A 17,702-nucleotide genomic window follows, 5' to 3' on the forward strand; every position below is an offset into this window, starting at 1 on the left:
ACCCCAGATACTTATGGGCACTCATGTTGGAGAACCTCTGCAACGGAGGTGGTCGATGCTGTATCTGAGTGACCTGGGAAACAGTGCTCTCTGTGATAACCTGACGGTCCTAGAGAGCCAACAGTCTAGGTGTATAAACCCCATAAGCTGTCATCTAAAACACCCAGACTAAAATAGCTCCTCCTCAAGCCTGAATTTCCACCATTTCAATATCATTCCTTTAAGGAAGATTTGCCTTCCAGGGTCTTCACCTTTGTCATACAAGGGACCCTGAGAGGTTCCCACTCTCAGACCCAACACTCCAGTGTGAATGAGTTCACTAAAAACTGGTGCCTGTCTGTCTGCACAGGAGGACTGGGCACCTGAAGACCCTAAGTGCTTGCAGTGGAGGGGATGCTGGAAAGGAAGTGACCTATTCACTCTGCAGAGAGTGGCCTATGCAGCTATGCTTAGTCCTGGAGTGGGCAGCGCTGGGATGTGATCCCCCAGGGCCTGGAGGTACCTGAGCATATCCACTTCTGCTAGGAGCTGTGTGGGACGCTGCTCTTGCTGTTCTCAGAGAATACCTAAGAACCCCCCAGAGTAAGAAGAAAAAGGAAATGACAGCCTTCACCTCTGATGCTCAGCCCAGGACACCAGTGCCCTCACCATCTGCTTGCTCCCAAATCCGCGTGCCTCTGTCACCAACCTCTGCAGAGCAGAACTTGGAGCTGTGCTGTTTTCCTTCATGTTGCCCAACTTCTAGACTGAAATCTCACCAAGCGTGTTTGAGCAGCAGGCACATGCCTGTGCTCTAGCTGCAAGGGAAGCTGGCAGAGCACGTTTCTTGGCTTCCACCTCAAATCAGAAAAGATACCAAAGGTTCACTGCAGGCCTCAGGCCACATTAGTGGTCCTTCGTCAGAAGGGGCCCTCAGAATCTGGAGCCGGGGGTGTGGGGGTGATATCACACCAAAGCTTATCTTTCCCAAATTAGGTAGAAATTACGGGGAGCCATGAGACAAAAACTGAGGCTGCAGATCAAGCTCAGAGTGAGGTCTGCCCCAGGTCACCCACGGCCTCTCATTTGTCCTCCCTGTGGCTTCTCAGTTTTCATCCAAGGCCACTTGCCACCCCCACCCTACCCCACCCCACTCAGCTGCCTGCACCAGGAGAGAGGCTGCTCTAGCTTTAGTTTTACCGTTTATGTAATTACAGTCCCTGCTTTAGTTATGCTGCCTCCATCCTCTGTGGAACACAAAGGGGTACATATAAAACTGTTGTGCTTATATGTCAAGAGGAACAGATAAAGGACTTTTGATCTTTTGCTGTTTTGCAATATACACAGTAGACTGTGTATCCTTTTATTTTTAGTGGCTTTAAACAACGTTTTACAGAATCTCACAAAACTGTACACAGACCCTCTGAGAGGGCTTGGCTGGGCCATCTGAGCTCCTGTGGTGTTGACTAGAATCACTCAGCGGTAGTCAGTCATTTGATCGCTGGTCTGGTCTGGGGGGTCCAAGAGACCGCGGCAGAGGTGGTGAGTCTCCTTAAAAGGCTCGGCCCAGAGCCGGCATAGTGTCCCAGCATCGTGGTTCTGTTCCCTGGGGTCGCTCTCCCAGCCTGTGTCATCCTCATGGGTCCTCGGTACAAGCGTATCCCATCCTGGCAGTGTAAATTCCTCACAGGTGGGAATGGAGCCATGACCCTCACTGAGCGCTGGTGTCCAGCAGGGCTTGTGGCCCAGAGTGAGCGTGGAAGCATCGTCTGACCAATTCCATGGAGGGACGGGCTGGGAGATTCTGGGCTCCCTGGAGGGGACGGGCTCGTTACTATGAAGGGTGGGGCTGGTTGTACTCAGGGACACTAGGCAGAAGGCAGCCCCTGCCAGCCCTGTCAGCACCACACAAATGACAACAGGGGCAAGGCCTGCACCCACACACCCCTCCCTGCATGGAGCCGGCCCCTGTGCAGCTCTGTGGGCAACATGTAACTGGCTCTCCCCAAGCTGCCAGAGCACTACCCAGGGGCTCTGGAGGCTTGTTGCAGGAAGAGATTCCCCAGCCCCCCGACCAGTGCCCAATAGGCGCTGCAGCCCATGCTGAAGCCTCAGAGACTTTTTCATCCATCAAGGATCAGGGTCTTTAGTGTTCTTCAGTCACTGCAAGAAGATGCTGTCAGCCACCGTAAAAATGTGACCTTTGAAAATTTACAAGAGCTGAGGTTTAAAAGCTGCTGCGTTAATGATGCATCTCATTAGCATCTCATTAAAGAGAAGCAGAGAGAAGCCTGCTCAGTCCGGATGATGGGCAGATAGGGCCACTTTGAGGTGCCAGGCAGAAGGAGGGTTCTCTTCGTCTGCCTCTCTGCCAAGTGCCATCATGTCACAGGAGCAGAGCATGGCCAGGAATGCTGGGGAAAGGCCACATATCTAGGTGGCTTCACTGATGTCCCAGACGATGGCAGTGGGTGGCAGGTGGCAAAGGGAGGCTCTCCCACTCCTGCCTTCCTCTCCCAGACCCGAGCCGTTGTCCTGGTTGGTTTCTGTGGCATTCTCATGTGCAGGGCAGCCCCCTGGCAGGGATAGGAATTCCAGGAGACCTGGCATGTGGCTGGGGGGGGCCTGGAGAGGCTTGGACCTCTGAACTCTGGACCATGGGGGAAAGGTTCAGCCGGAGCTGGAGCCGCAAATCCACACACAGTCCCCAGAAGCCTTCAGAACCCGGGACCACAAGTTTACTTTGGATCCTTTGTATCTGGAGCCTTTTTTTTTTTTTTTTTTTTTTTAGATTTTATTTATAGAGAGAGGGGAAGGGAGAAAGAGAGGGAGGGAAACATCAATGTGTGGTTGCCTCTTGTGGACCCCCAGCTGAGGGCCTGGCCTGCAACTCAGGCATGTGCCCTGGCCGGGAATCGAACCGGCAACCCATCCACTGAGCCGTTCAAGCCAGGGTTGGACCTGGGGCCTTTTGCAGGAGCATTGGCTCTGGTCAGGCCAGGCTGACTCATCGCCAGATGTTCCTCTCCCACCTGGGCACCCAGGCGCCTCGCAGAGCGCACGACCCATGTTTGTGTTTTTTCTGGGAGGAGTAGAGGACGGAATGTTCATGTTGTTATTTTAGTAAAATAAATAAAAATTCCTGAATTGCAAGTTGCACGTAGCTGTAGAAGTTGCTAGTGCCAGGTAGAATACGAGTGGCCTTATTTATCTTTCCTAACGAAAAAAAAAGAAAAAGATTGTTTTTCTTCTCACAGCAGAACAAATTTCTTGTACATAAGAATTCACTTGTAATATTCATGAAAGACGCAGCCAGACAGCAAACCAGTTGTAGCCACGCCCAGTCGCCCCCGGCGCTCGAGTCCCCTGAACCCCAGCTTCCCTCTGTTTGCGGAGGTAGTTGAAGGCTGCACTCGGCTGAGACCCAGCGCCTGGGCTCCCAACGGGGCAGCAGGCAGGGGGCAGTGTTTGTTTACTGAACAAATCAACTAACCAAGGAAGGTGCAAACGACCGCGAGCTGGCAGGAACGTTTTGGAACCAATCTTAGGGCAAAACCTGGAACTCCTGAAGTTGTAGAGCTCAGAATCTGGTTACCCACTCTTGAGGCGCAGACCCCAGCTGCCTCTGCTGGCGGGGGAGCGCGGGCCATGAGGGCTGGGCCCAGGGCCTCCGAGTTTCCAGAGCCCTCCCCTCCCCTGTGACGGTGCCAGGCAGGGCCCTGGAGGCTGATTCAGGGGAGGATGAGGCTATAGGAGGTCCCTGAACACCAAACCTGCCTGGGCCTGCGAGGCCTCCGCAAACCCCGAGGAGCAGAGCGGGGCTGCAGCGCCCCCTACTGGCAGGAAGGGGTCTGCAGCGAAGCAGGGTGCTGGTGAGGAGGCCGGGGTGTCCGCCTTCAAACCCCACCCCAGATAGAACCCTGGATGGGATGTCGCACAAGCTCATCCCCCCTCAGATGCCTCTGATTACGGGGGAGCTACCTCTGTGCTTCGGAGCCCACCAGCACCCCGAGAAGCTGGGGACACAGAGGGGCTGCAGACAGGACACACGGGACAGCTGTCTATTTAGAGACGGCTGTAGAAGCCACACTAGTGTTCCCTGAGTTCCGGAAGACTGTTGGGGATTGCGGCCAAAGCCCCACCCCTCTCGCCACCCCAAGCTCCCATCTGCCCCACGGACGAAAGTGGGGCAGGAGCCTCTGATAAGGCAGCTTGTTTGTTGAATTGTTCTTTCCTTGGGAGAGTCTCTCGTTCCCTTTGTTTCCTGCTCGGTTCCCAGACGAGAAGCCTCTGAAATGCAGGCCAGAGATACAGCGCAGCCTAGTGCAGCGACCTCGGTGCAGCCTGGGGTCCTAACGGGACCCACAGCCGCTCCTCCGGGCCGGCCCCAGTGCGTCAGTCATCAAAGCCCCAGTAAGAGCTGTGTGCGCTCCCTGCTCATACCCACCCGGACCCCCAGCAGCCTCGGGTCAGAGAGGCCCAGCGAGGGGGGGGGCACTGTCTGCCCCCCACCAGCCAGGTTACTGGGTCAGCTTCCATCAGAGGTCACCAGAACCAGGCCTCCCCTAAGAAAGGTCTGCAGATGCCCCTTGGGGCTCCTTTGGCCTTCTGTGACTGTCTCCAATGGGCAGCTGTCTCTGCCCCCACCCCACCTCACCCTTTACCCCAAAACTTGTTGGGCTTTGACTGCACTGCTGGGAGCCACCGTCACTCCTGAAACCAGCTGTGCCGAGACCCACACCCCTGCGCACCCCCGTTATCCCAGTCTCGGGCTCCCCACCATGACTCGTTTGTTTGTTTGTTTTTGCTTATTATACAGTGCAGGCAAAAGTAGGTTTACAGTTGTGAGTACATGAAACAATTTATTCTTGTGTTAATTTACTTATTGTGTTATTTTCCATACAAACACCTGTAAACCTACTTTTGCCCCACTCGGTAATTGTGATGATAATAATGGTAATGGCCATAGTAGAAAATCTGGCAAATACAGAAAAGTATAGACAAGAGAATAAAAGTTCCCCATAATCACCCAAGGACAGCGTCCCTGCTCATAGTTTAGTTTTTCCTCCTGCACATATTGTTTACATGGTAAGGATATATTTGTGCTTTTTTAAGCCCTCCTTTCCCCATTTAACAACGCAGTGTAAGCATTTTGCCGTCTCATTAAGAACTCTTAGTAAACATGATTTTTAACGATTATATAATAGTCTCTCTCAAGGCTGTAGCTCAGGGAGACCAATACTGTCCTAATGATGGCTTTCACCCCAAGATTCATTTTCCCTTTACTCTAAACAGCTAAGTTAGAGAGGGAGCTCCTGGAGCCAGGAGCCTGCCTCCTTCCTGCCACGAGGAACTGGCGCTCCTGGTGAAGGTGCTTCCAGCTTTCCCTCCCTGGTGGCAGGCTGGGAGCTGTCCTCCCACGAGCCTGGGTCCCCACCCTCCCCATGTCTCCTTTGAAGTGGGACTTCTGGGGCCTCTGAGGCTGGTGTGGGGGAAGGATGGAGCCTGATAGTTGCACTGTGGAGAGCCGTTTGCGTGCATGTCAAAGGGCCAGGCAGGCATATGGTAGCACTGAGCCTGGGCTGAGTACACAGTTGGTGCTCAGCACACGCCCATGGATGTTGTTGCAGTTTATTAATGGCTCAGGGGTGAGTGCGGGGGGGTCTTCACATCTCAGGACAGAATGCTCTTTCCTTTGTGATAGGTTCAATGGAGGGAGTGGCCCCAGAGGGTGGCCAGGGAGGTACCGGATTGGGTGCTCTTGGAGGTGGGAGTTTAGCAGAGCTCACTACCACTGTGCCAAAATGCTGGTAATTCCGCCCTGGGACTGGGTTCAGGCCAGGTCTCTGCCTCTGGCCCCATGACTCAGGCAGGAGGAAGGGAGGGGGGAATCCCAGGGCAGGACCCTTGCCAGACTGGGCTCACCCTCCTGCTCTGCTTCTCCCCAGGCACCCGGCATCTCCAAAGCAGACAGTCAGTCCCAGGGACTCACGACCAGCATCCGGTGGGGGCAGACGCCCATCAATCAGTCCACGCCCTGGGACACGGATGAGCCGCCCTCCAAACAGATGAGGGAGAGCGACAACCCAGGTGCGTACTCCCTCCACAGACAGAGACACCTGTGCCCAGGCTGGGAGAGGCGTTAGAGGTGCCCCAGCTCCTCAGCAGGTCCCGACCAACAGCCTTCAGCAGCCCAGACTGCAGGCTGGGTTGAGTGGGGCAGGGGTGCTCTGTGTCAGTGCTCTGCTACTCAGGAAAGTATTTGGGAGGCAGCAAGGGAGTGAGAGTGACATGTTAGGAGTGACTTTGAGTCTGCTTAGGGTAATTCTGAATAGTTAGTTATTCCCTGATGCTAACAAATTTCTCAAGTCCCACCTTCCAGTGAGGTTCTTTTGCCTTGCCAACGGCTCAGCAAGAATGGGACTGGGGGGGTTACCCACCACTTCCTACAGTGCCCCAGGCCTTCTTTGGACAGCTGTGAGCGTAACAAAAGCCCTCTCATCTCCCATTGGTCTCAGATCTCCCCTTAGGATGCACACAGACTGGTCCACTTCGCCCTCCATGCCACAGCCCTACAGATATCTGGGGGCCCCACTCTCCCTGCTCCAAGACTTCTGTGGGATGAGCACCCAAGTTCTTCAGCCAGATTCCCAGAGCCCATCATTTCTAGCCCCTTTACCTTCCAAGGAGTTGCTCCAACCACCTTGTTCGATGATGATCCCAATGACCCCAACACAAGGAAGCCACATGTGATCTGCTCAGCACCTCCTTCTTTCAGCCCCTCTGATCATTGCAGCCCTATGTCACTTGTGCTCTTCTGGCAGCCACATCACGTGCTGTCTCAACAGGAAGAACCCAGTACTGTCATGTGGCACCCCTGGCCCCTGTCCGTCTCCTCGCAATCTGGTGAGGCACTTGGGTGTGGAGCCGCAAGGGCAAGACCTTGTCAATGTCATGTGACCCCTAGGATCTCTTAGATTCCTGCTTTTATCGCTAACCTATGCCTAACCCTCCCAATATTATGTCACCTGCAGACTTAGTCATGATGTCTTCCATTTTGTCATCTATATCATTGATAACAGTGGTGAGCAGGGCTTGCTTCGCATCATAGACACCTCTCTCTAGGTCTCTAGCATCCTCGGGCAGCCATTTCCCGGCACATAAATCAATCGACTCCGTGGCACAGTATCTCTGCATCTTCCCCGCAGTTACCTGACATCGCACCCCTGTGCTCTGATGCTCTGGTGCCTTGTTCCAGGCTCCCTGGCGAATCCTGAGAAAACTGAGCTTACATGCCTTGTTCTTAAGACGCCAGGCTGGCTCACAGTGATACTGCCTCCTCTCCTTCAGGCTGGGGGACAGTCCCCCTCAGCAGTCCGTCCTAGAATCTTGCTGGTACTGCTTCACCGACATTTGCCAGCTTCCAGTTTTCTCTGCCCTCCCTCGTTATCAGAATCAGAACTATCTGTTGCACATGTATTCTGTGCCTTGTTCTGGGTCACCTCGATGCTCACAGCAGCCCTGTCTGGTGGTGTCATTATTGTCCCACAGCAGATGGGGAAATGGCCTTGGGGAGGGGGCTTGTGCCTAGGGTGGGTCACTCAGCTAGTGAGGGCAGAAGGAAGACGAAAGCGCTGTCTGTCGTACTGCAAGCCTGGGTGTCCACCGTCACGACCAGTGGCTCTCCCTTTGGATGGCTCCTCAGGGAGGACGCCCTCTGGTGGTTGGACAGTCGCCCTGCCATCTTGGTTCTTCCCCGCTGCCTGGAAATCTTCTTTCTGTGAGGGAGTTCCCAGCCCCAACTTCCAGCCCCCACTCTCCTTCCTCAGTTCCTCACCCTCGATCCACACTTACTCCAGAGGCATCAGGAAAATGAAGGTGACGTTCCAGAGACAGAGACCTAGATCCTCACTCATTCGGCCAGAAGCAACCCAGACTGGCCTTTCCCATCATGGTCAGTGTCTTCTGGTCTCACTCACCTCAATTGAGTCACCTCAATGTCAGCTCGGCTCAGGGGTGCTTGCACCTTGTATTGGGGCTCAGGAGGTGCAGTTGGGCCCCCTTGCTGAACCACAGTTTCCTTTGGGGCCAATATGGACCTCTCATGTTTGCCCCAGGGCTGGCCTTGCAGAGGCTGCCCGGCCCCCAGCAAGGCCCACCGGCCTCCCGACATTGCCCACCCCCACCCCCACTCTGCCTCCCTGCAGCACGGGGCCCTACACGGCCTTGGGCTCTGCCTCTCTTGCCTGGCCCAGCAAAAACCCCACCCTTTCCCAGGCAGCATTCCCCAGAAAGGAGGGACCAACACCAGCATTGATGGAACATTTAACACATACTAGACACATTTTTCTCATTCAGTTCTTCCCAAGAGACCTATGAGGTAGGTGTTGAGAGTTCCATGCAACAGCTGGGAAGAATGAGGCTCAGAGAAGATCAACTTGCCCCAAGCTCTTAGCTAGTAAGTGGCAGAGCCAAGATTTGAACCCAGATCTCTTGGAAGGTCTCCTCTTTTTTTCTCTCTGCTCTGTTGCCCCTTAACCTCTCCCAGGCAGGTTGTGTTTCCTCCTCTGAGCCCTCCCAGCCAGCCAGCATATATTCCGGAGGAGCTACTCTCGTGCTACCGCAATGGCAGATTCTTATCCTGTGAGTTCCTGGGCACAGGCGTCCTGTCCACCTCGGTGACCCAGCACCCAGCCCAGAGCCTGGGGCAGTCGGTGTTTGTTGAGTAAGTGTACCAACGGCAGATGACATCTCTCCCATCTCCCTTGCAGGCACAGGGCCATGGGTGACCACGGTGGCCGCCGGGAGCCAGCCCGCCCTGATCGCACACTCCTATGGAGTAGCCCAGCCTCCCACCTTCAGCCCGGCTGTGAACGTCCAGGCCCCGGTCATTGGGGTGACCCCCTCACTGCCTCCACACGTGGGGCCCCAGCTCCCGCTGATGCCGGGCCACTACTCGCTCCCACAGCCGCCCTCTCAGCCACTGAGCAGCGTGGTGGTCAACATGCCTGCCCAGGCCCTGTATGCCAGCCCACAGCCCCTGGCCGTTTCCACGCTGCCTGGCGTGGGACAGGTGGCCCGCCCAGGACCCACCACGGTGGGCAACGGTCACATGGCAGGGCCCCTGATGCCTCCACCACCGCCAGCCCAGCCATCTGCCACTCTCCCCAGCGGCGCCCCTGCCACCAATGGGCCCCCTGCCACCGACTCAGCCCACGGGCTGCAGATGCTTCGGACCATTGGTGTGGGGAAGTATGAGTTCACCGACCCCGGGCACCCCAAAGGTAAGTCCCGCTGCCACATGCTCCCTGTGTGCCTGCGTCTGTGCCTCCCCACGTGCTCACCATGACAGCACGGACAAGAGCGTGGTTCCTGGGGACCTGTGCTTGCCAGCAGCACCCTGCTGACCCCACCCAGAAGCTGCCGTAGGGCCTGCCCCAGGCCTCAGACAGAGGAAGCAGAGGAGAAGGAGGAAGACAGGACAAAGAAGGCAGGGCAATGTGAGTGGATGGAAGAGGAGGGGAAGGGAGAGTCTGCAAAGTCCAGGGTCCTTCGGCCTCTAGCCCAAGCCTTCGGTTCTTCTCACCTCTGACCCCAAGGCCAGGCCAAGTGCAGAGTGAGCAGGAGTCCTCTGTTCCCCTTAGGGCTCCACAGAACAGTTCCTTTGGCCCTTTTCCCTCTTCTCCCCATGAGGACAGCACGAATATGACCTGCCTGTGTCCCTCCCCAGAAAAGCCCCTCTGTCATGCCGTCGGATGCGAGCGCCTCTCCGGATGTTCAGTGAGGCCCAGGGGACGCACCCAGATCACCCCGAGCCAGCTGGATTTTTGTTTCAAGGACTCAGGGTGGCTCAGTGAGGCTCTGGAAGAGCACTTCCAGGCTCTGCCTTCATAAACCCCCTCCCACCCCCCACCCCTCAGGTCCAGGGCAGTTTTCAAGGCAGATCCTTGAGAACAGAGCCTGGAGGAGGGAGCACATCAGGACGTGGGTCTGGACGTGAAGGTTAGGGCAAAGGGTCTCAGCAAATAAACCCCACTGTGCCATCTGTCTGAGGGATTTGTCCAGCAGGATGCAGAAGGGGATGGGAGGACCAGAGGAGCAGGAAGTCCAGTGAGCAAGAAGACCAGGGGCCACTGACGTGAGGTTGGTGGGGTGACCCTGCCCCAGACGTACCTACCCCTTAGAGCTCCAGCCAACCAGCCCTGGTCCTGCTAGGTGCCAGGGCGTGGGGGTGGGGGGTGCAGCGGAAGCAGCCAGGCCCGGACCCAGGTGCAGCAGAAGGGTGCAGGGCAGGCGGTCTGCGTGCTGGGGGATCCACGTCTCCTTTGAAAGGGGAGGGGAGGCGGACCTAGGAAGTGTGGAGCTCTGAGCACAATTCTCTGCCTCCCGTCTACAGCACCTTGAGATTGCGTTTCTGGTGGCATCTTAGCTGGTCCTTGGCTGCCACTGGCCATTCTCCTCCCTGCCTGCTCTCGTGAATCTCTATCTTCATCCTTGAGGGCGATTTCCAGGCCTTGTCAGGCATCCCAACAGCAAAGCTGTGTCTACTAGATCTTCACTGGGTTTAATCCCCAACCTAATGGCCCCCTGACTGCCTTTGTTTTTGAAAATCAGCACTAGTTTTAAATGACAAAATTATAGAAAATTACATCTAAATTCTGGTAAACTCTCACTTCATTTAAGATCTTTTTTAAAAAATAACTAAATTGATTTTTTTTTTGTTTGGATTGTTTTGGTTAAGCTTTCTCTCCCTTTAAAAAAAAAAAAAAATACAACTCCCAGTTTCTGTTGCCAACTCTCACACAATGGACCCTGGGTGTCCCAGCTGCTCCCAAGGCTTTGCCAAAGCCCGAGGCACTGGATGGGGGGCATGGCCCCTACCCTGACAGCCTCCTGGGGCTGATGAAAGGTCTTACTGACTTGCCAGGTTTCAGACATGCACCTAGGAAAAGGACTTGTTCTGTGCAAAAAGGAACCTGGCCCAGGTTGGACCGGAGTCCCTCATGTGGGGTTTAGCAGGGAACTGGGAGCCACCTCCCCAAAGCTGCCAGGCACGGGCACATGTCTTCATGATCAGGAGACAGGCCCCTGCTGGCCCTGGGGCACACTGGACAGCGGGTCATTGCAGAGACACAACCTGTGACATCTTTGTGGCGCCAGAGGACAAGGGTGGGTCCAAGCCCATGGGTGGGAGGGGACAGAAGAGAGGGGCCCTGGTGGGCTTCCCTCTTCCAGCCCCTAGATTCAGTGCTAGGTGAGGCCAGAGATAGGGTGTCTGAACCCCCCTTCTGGTGAGCCAGGGAGGACCCCCTACCGCCTGCCAGCTTCAGCCAGTGACAACATTCACACAGACTTCCAGGGTTTGCCGGGGAGCTGGCTGTTTCTCCAGACGTTACATTTAACTTGCTTCTCTCTTTATGGCCTTCACGGCTGATTTATCCCCTTGTATTTGGGGTGAAGGAAGAGACAGTGAGACACGCACATACAAATGCCTCCAAACTCCAGCCTGGGTGGGTTTGTTGGTTTTCTTTTTTCTTAAGTAATTTCTCCTTTCATTTCTAATCCCAAAAGCCTTTATTGCTAAAGCTATAATTTGTCTGTCAGATCTAATGTCAAACAAGTGCATATTTTTTTTAAATAAGAAACCCGAATTTTGAAACCAAATCTTTGAAACTTGCCATGTGAGAATCATATTTCTGACAAGACCGTGTGGGTTTGGATTTGGGTCACTTTTAATTTTGCCCCTCAGGATTTTACATCTCCGGAGCCCAGTTGATTTCACACTCCTGAATGACGGACAGCTAGCTCCACGCAGGAACCAGGAGGCACTGCGTGGTGGCGTCAACACTAGTCTGAACTCCACTTAAAAAAAAAAAAGAACTTTCCTTTTCTCCTGTTCGCAATTGTAACCTTGCCCGGCATTATAATAGGATCCACCATAGCATGCCTTGAGATCTAGCTCATTAAAGTCCCACGATTTTCCCTACTATTGTTTGATGTGACAACCTGGTTTCTCATGGGGTTGAGTAATTATGGAGAAATCCCTTCCATGAAGAGCAGGTCTTGCCAGCCAGAGGGATGGGCCGCCGGTATTTTTAGACTTCATTAGTTGCCCTGACTTAAAATTTCACATTTTGTTTCTTGTACTTATCTTCCAATCAAATGAGCTAAAATTTCAGTTGGGGCTATTTATGTTAGCCTGCCTTCCCAAAACGCATGTTGGGACTTTGATTTAAAACTTAACCAATTGAAAAATAAAGGTGGTGTGGAAATGCTTTTTGATTTGCAATAGGTCAAGCGACTGTCTCTCATCTGTGACTAGAGGAGGCAGCTTGCATGCAGCTCACTTTAATGAGTGTTATTTAAATGCATTGAGCACATATAGATTTTCTTAAGCTACGAGATAAATCTTTCTTTTCTAAGAATCATGTGGGGGTGGGAGAAATCTATGGGATTTCTTTCTTATTTTTTTAAGGTTATACATTGTAAGGTAATTAAAATAGATTTCATGTGTGCAAAGTGATAAGGGAGGAAAAAAGAATTAGTTCCGTTTGTATGCTGTTATAAAGTACCTGAGCCATTTGTCTTGTTGAATTGGAACCCCTGAGCTCATCCATGGGCAGAGGTGGTGGCCAGCCTCGGGCCTTGAAACCTTCAGGTCTAATGCCACTGTCCCGATACCACGTGAGCCCCACTGAGTGTGTCAAGCAGAGGTCGAAGGTACTGATGTCATTCTTTCTATCCCCGTGCTTTCAAAAAGAATTACTGGTAGCTAAGAAGAGGGCTAGAGACCTTGTAAAGCCCCAGACCCTGGGCATAGAAGTGAGCTGCAGAAAAGCTATTGCATTTCCACCTGCATATCCGGGGAGCTAGAAGCCAGGCTACTCCCGCTTTCGCTTGTTCTGGACCAAAATGCAAAATCCCAGTTGCCCTGAAGTGAGGAGGCTTGTCTGTCTGTTGTCAGATTTTGTAGGCCCAGAGGGCGGGGCCATGGTCAAGGCACGTGCAGTGGCGTGTACGTGGCCCCTTCCTGTGGTTTTATGTCTCCTCATTTCCATCCTGGCCCCTGAACCTCCACCCCTCAGAGCTCTGTCTGACCTCATGCTGCCTCCTGCTTGGCAATGACAAGATCTGCTCAAGATACTTGGAGGCATAGTGAACAGCTGTGTGACTGGGGCAAGTCCCCTAACCTCTTGAGCCTCCTTTCCCTCATCTACCCTCTTCCAGCATAGAGGAGAATTTAATGAGACTGTAGACACCGAAAACTGTTATTCCATCGACAGTGGCCCCAGGTCTGGAGAGTTCAGCAAAGGAAAGAAGCTCATGAAAGGTTGGAAAGCCAGGGCTCCCTCCCCAGAGCAGAAGACATAGAAGAAGCCCAGGCTTGTTCACAGGGTTGGCAGCCCCTGATCAAGCCACTTAACGGGACTCATGTGTCCTTCCCTAAAAGGGAGAGGGATGCGTCAACTTCCTGTCAGGGGGATCCAAGACTGCTGTCCCCAGCTGTGAAGCCAGCATAGACCTCATGTCTCCCTCCCTTGCCCTCTGACATGCCAGGGCACACTCCCTGTGCAATAAATATTCTGGAAGAAGCTGGGAATTCACGATAAAGCCATTTGCACACACGTGGTTAGCCCAGAGGCACGAGACGCCCAGGCGGAAAGCATCTCCCCACAGACCTGCTCCTCCTGTGTCTCTGTCTCAGAAATGACATCATGAATCCATCCTGAAGTTCAAAGTCACAGCCTGCGGTTGTCCCTGACCCAGCCTTTTCCCCTTGGGCACTGACTCTGAAAAACTTGGATTCTGCCTCCTCTGGATCACTGGTCTGCGCTGGCGACCTCTGGGCCCACGCTGCAGCCAGAGAGAGCAGCCTTTGCAAAACATAGGTCCGGTCTTGTCACTCCTGGTCAGATGCGTCCAGCAGCCCCTCTCCTCTCAGGACAATGCTCAGCCCCTGACCTGGTGCTTCAGGGTCTGGCTGCTGCCTGCCTCCCCCTTCATCTCTTGTCATTCTGCCCACAGGAGGCCCTATAGCCACTGCACACCCCGCGTTCTCTCCCGTCCCGCTGTGCTCTGTGCCTTGGCAGAGCGCCTACGCCTGGGTCATTCTCCCAACTGGACTGTGAGCCCCGAGGGTGGGGGCATGCAAGTACTCCGTCCATTTCCGAGGCCTGCCCCAGCTTCCCAGCCAGTGCCCAGTGCGGACGGATGCCGAATAACGTTAGGTAGATGAAGGCACACCACACTGAGGCGGAAAGGACCCGCGCGGCTCTGTGACTTTTCTCCCTTTGTATGAGCTGGTTGGTACTCAAGGGCCCCTGAGCGTGTAGGATGGTGCCCCGTGTGGGACTTCATTCTGCAGCCCATCCCGCACCGTCCCTATACCTGTCCCTCGCTTCAGGGAACAGAAGTCCATCTACTCCTGTATCCAAACTCCTTCACCAAAATACTGAGGCCCTCTAGAGCATATGGGATCTGAAACTCTGTCTCAGTTTCTGCCTCTATAAAAGGGAGATAATAATAGAACCTGCTTCTTCCAAGTGTTGTGATGATTAAGTGAGTTATTTTACATAACGCCCCGGGAATGGTGCCTCGCACATAGAAATCACTGTAAAAGTGTCTGCTGTTGTTATTTTCACTACCGATACCAGGGCCATCTTTCTTCTAGGGGCCCAAATGTGACCAAACCAAAGACCAGTCCGCCTTCCGCAGTCTCAGGAGATCACGCTAACATCCTTGACATTGTGATATTCACAACACCTAGTTCCCAGGGGTCCACCCTGAACAGAGGAGACTGGCCTTTCTTCTCCCATTGTAACCTCTGACCACCCCTATCGCCCTAACAACCAAAAGGAACCAGGCCTTTTGCTGGGATCCTCCCCCTAATTCTAGGAATTATTTGTCTTGGGAGGGGTCCTCCTAACTACCCTCAGGGGATCTCAGCATCCTGTGACATTCAGCTGGATAGCAGGGTTTCAAGGACACTGCAAGGGCCACATCAGTAGATGGGACCGATCAGCCAAACAAGGAAGGCTACAGGTAGAGAGGGTTGGTTTGGAGCTTGTGGCCAGCAGCAGGGAAGCGACCAGGAGCCCAGGTTCTGCACCAAACTGCTTGGGTAGGATTCAAATTCCACTACCTGCTAACCCAGGGAGCTTATGCTAGAAAGGTGGTGTCTCTAAGACTCAGTTTCCTTACCTGTAACATGGGCACATGACAGTGCCATCCCCATAGCCATGCATTAAGGATTTAATATGTATGTAAAGTCTTAACACAGTGCCTGGCGCATAGTAAGCTCCCAGTAATGTCAGCTGGTGATGTGACTGCCGCTAAAGTTGTTTCTAAAGACTCCTAGAGAAGAAATTGCTTTTAAAACAAGTTGCCCCAAATAACCTCCTGGGGCTACTTGACATAACTGATCGGAAACCAAACCCACAGGCCCCCCCCCCGTTACCCTTTCCAGCACCGACCACCCCACACACCCTCCCCCAGGAAATGTGTGTGTCACAGCCTCTGGAATAGGAAACTCCGTCTGCATGAGGTCTCTCCTCCTCGCCCAGACTCTGCCCCAGCCCTGCCGCAGAAAGCCTCCCTGATTCAGCTCTGTCCTCCAGGGGTTTGTTAATCATTAATTGGAGGGTTGTCCAGACTTAATAGTTTTGTTAACAGATCATTTGATGATGAGTGAACCAGGCAAGCAGAGAGTTGCAGCAAAGGCCACCAGACCACCCAGAGACCATGTCCTCCTCAAAACAGAAGGTGACCCCCGCACCACATCCTGGGCACCCCCCTCTCGGGGCCCTGCTGCTCAGCAGAGCAGAGCCAGCACGAGGACCCCGGGCCTTCTCCTCACTGAGCTCAGCACACAGAGTGAGACGAGCATATGGGCTTTCAGCCCCAAATCTCTGCCGAGCATCTGCGAGGTCGGAAATCCTGCTGTGGCCCTCGGTGTCCCACGGGAGTGGTGGCCATGTAGATACCAGCAGGGATTACTGCCAGGCTCTAGATTACAGACACTCAGAGGCCACTGAGGGGCTTTGGGTCATGTCACCTCACTCCCTGCTATATATACCACCAGGCATCCATGGCACAACTAATGTGTGTAGTATGAGGTACCTACTGTGTGCAGAGCTGCATCCCCAGACAGGTCTCGGCTCCTGCTGGGCATAGGCATTGTGATGATGCCCACAATGTTCCAGACACCGTGCCAGGCACTGGGAGGGACAGGTGTCCCTGGAGGAGCCAGTACTCCACTTGGGGAGTCCGGAGAGTGCCAGCAATAAGAGCTACAGGGGCTGGAGAAGAGAGGTCAGCATGGACTGGGCCTTTAAAAGCAGTTACAATGATGGAGGGGAGACAAGCAGAAGGCAGATAGTTCTACAAATGCCCAATCTGAAGGAAGAATGCTGGGGATAAGTGCCAGGGACACAGAATAATGATTTCTCAATCGATTCATCTATCATAGAGTTGCACACACACGCCTCTACTCAAATGGGTCTCGGGGCCTGGCCTGCTTGGAGACAGGTCCAGCTAGTGATTTACACTTACGGGCCCAGGAATTCCGGTCTCTGAATCCTTGGCACACAGAGTCCTTTCCTGGACGGCCCTCTGGCTACCCGCTGCCTCCTTTGTCTCCCCAGCCAGGGATGGCCATTAGGAATTTATGCTCTCAGGCAAGCGTCCATTTTCTCAGCCCCCAAGACTATTCTGGTCCTGCGAGGTAGAGACCCCTTTGGTCCTCAGGTGCTTTGATCTAGTTAAGAATCACTGGGTGGGGACACACTAACCCCTGACTGGGAAATTGGTGCATACCCAGGGTTCAGAAGTTCTTTGTAAACCTTTCTGCCCCCATTTTGAATGAGTTTCTTGATGCCTAATTGCTGTGCAAACAATCCAGGAATTGCTAGCTTTGCTAGGAATGAGTTTGCAGGGGGGAGGGTTGAAAAAATTTTTATTAAAGTATAGTTGGCATGCAATAGTATATCAGTTTCAGGTGTACACCATAGTGATTTGATATTTTCTATACCTTACGGGGTGATCACTGCCCTAAGTCTAGGTGCTGTCACTGTGCAAAGTGACTGCAATATTATTGACTATATTCCCTGTGCTGTGGACTCCATCTTATTTATTTTATAACTGGAACTTTGTACCTCTCATTTCCCTTCAGCTTTTCCACCCAGTCCCCTCACCCTGCTACCCTCTGGCAGCACCACTATGAGTCTGTTTTAAATTGCGGTTTGTTTGTTCATTTGTGCTGGGTGTTTTCGATTACCCATGTAAGTGAAAGCATACGGTATTGGGAAATGAGTCCTGAGAGGAGGCAAGCCGGGCAAAGGTGTGGCCTCCCGGCGGCCAGTGCACAGGAGCAGGAGGTCACAGTCCCCCAAACCAGGAAACAAAACCCGGGAAAACGTGGCACAACACAGGCTCCATGTGACACGATTGGGTTGAAATTACATTCCATTCAGGAACGTACTCACTATTCTAGATACATAAAAGGGGGAAATAATACCAGCATAGCAGGTTACGAACACAAAACATTGTGTAAATCATCGGAAGAAAAAAATGGCCCAGAGGTTGTTATCTATTGAAATAGTTGTCATTGCCTGTCTTCTTAGTGTAATTCTCTTTTCCTTTAAAAAATATATCTTTGAGGGAAGTGCAGGGGTTTTCAGTGCATCACCAAGAAAATGCTCTTCTTGACTTCCTGCTCTCCTGGG

At 53.3% G+C, this 17,702-nt stretch overlaps 1 protein-coding gene across 1 annotated transcript in view; it reads left to right on the forward strand.

Moving 5' to 3' along the window:
• KLHL29 (kelch like family member 29) overlaps positions 1-17,702 on the forward strand; it is a 284,945-nt gene that overhangs the window by 218,853 nt on the left and 48,390 nt on the right. Inside the window, exons 4-5 of the mRNA XM_090280950.1 lie at positions 5,928-6,069; positions 8,751-9,263. Of these exons, the coding sequence (XP_090137076.1) occupies positions 5,928-6,069; positions 8,751-9,263 (655 nt within the window). The remainder of the gene's footprint in view (positions 1-5,927; positions 6,070-8,750; positions 9,264-17,702) is intronic.

The sequence above is a fragment of the Furipterus horrens genome, unplaced genomic scaffold (assembly GCF_987537825.1).
Source record: "Furipterus horrens unplaced genomic scaffold, mFurHor1.1.pri manual_scaffold_6, whole genome shotgun sequence".
In the NCBI taxonomy this organism is placed as follows: Eukaryota; Metazoa; Chordata; class Mammalia; order Chiroptera; family Furipteridae; genus Furipterus; species Furipterus horrens.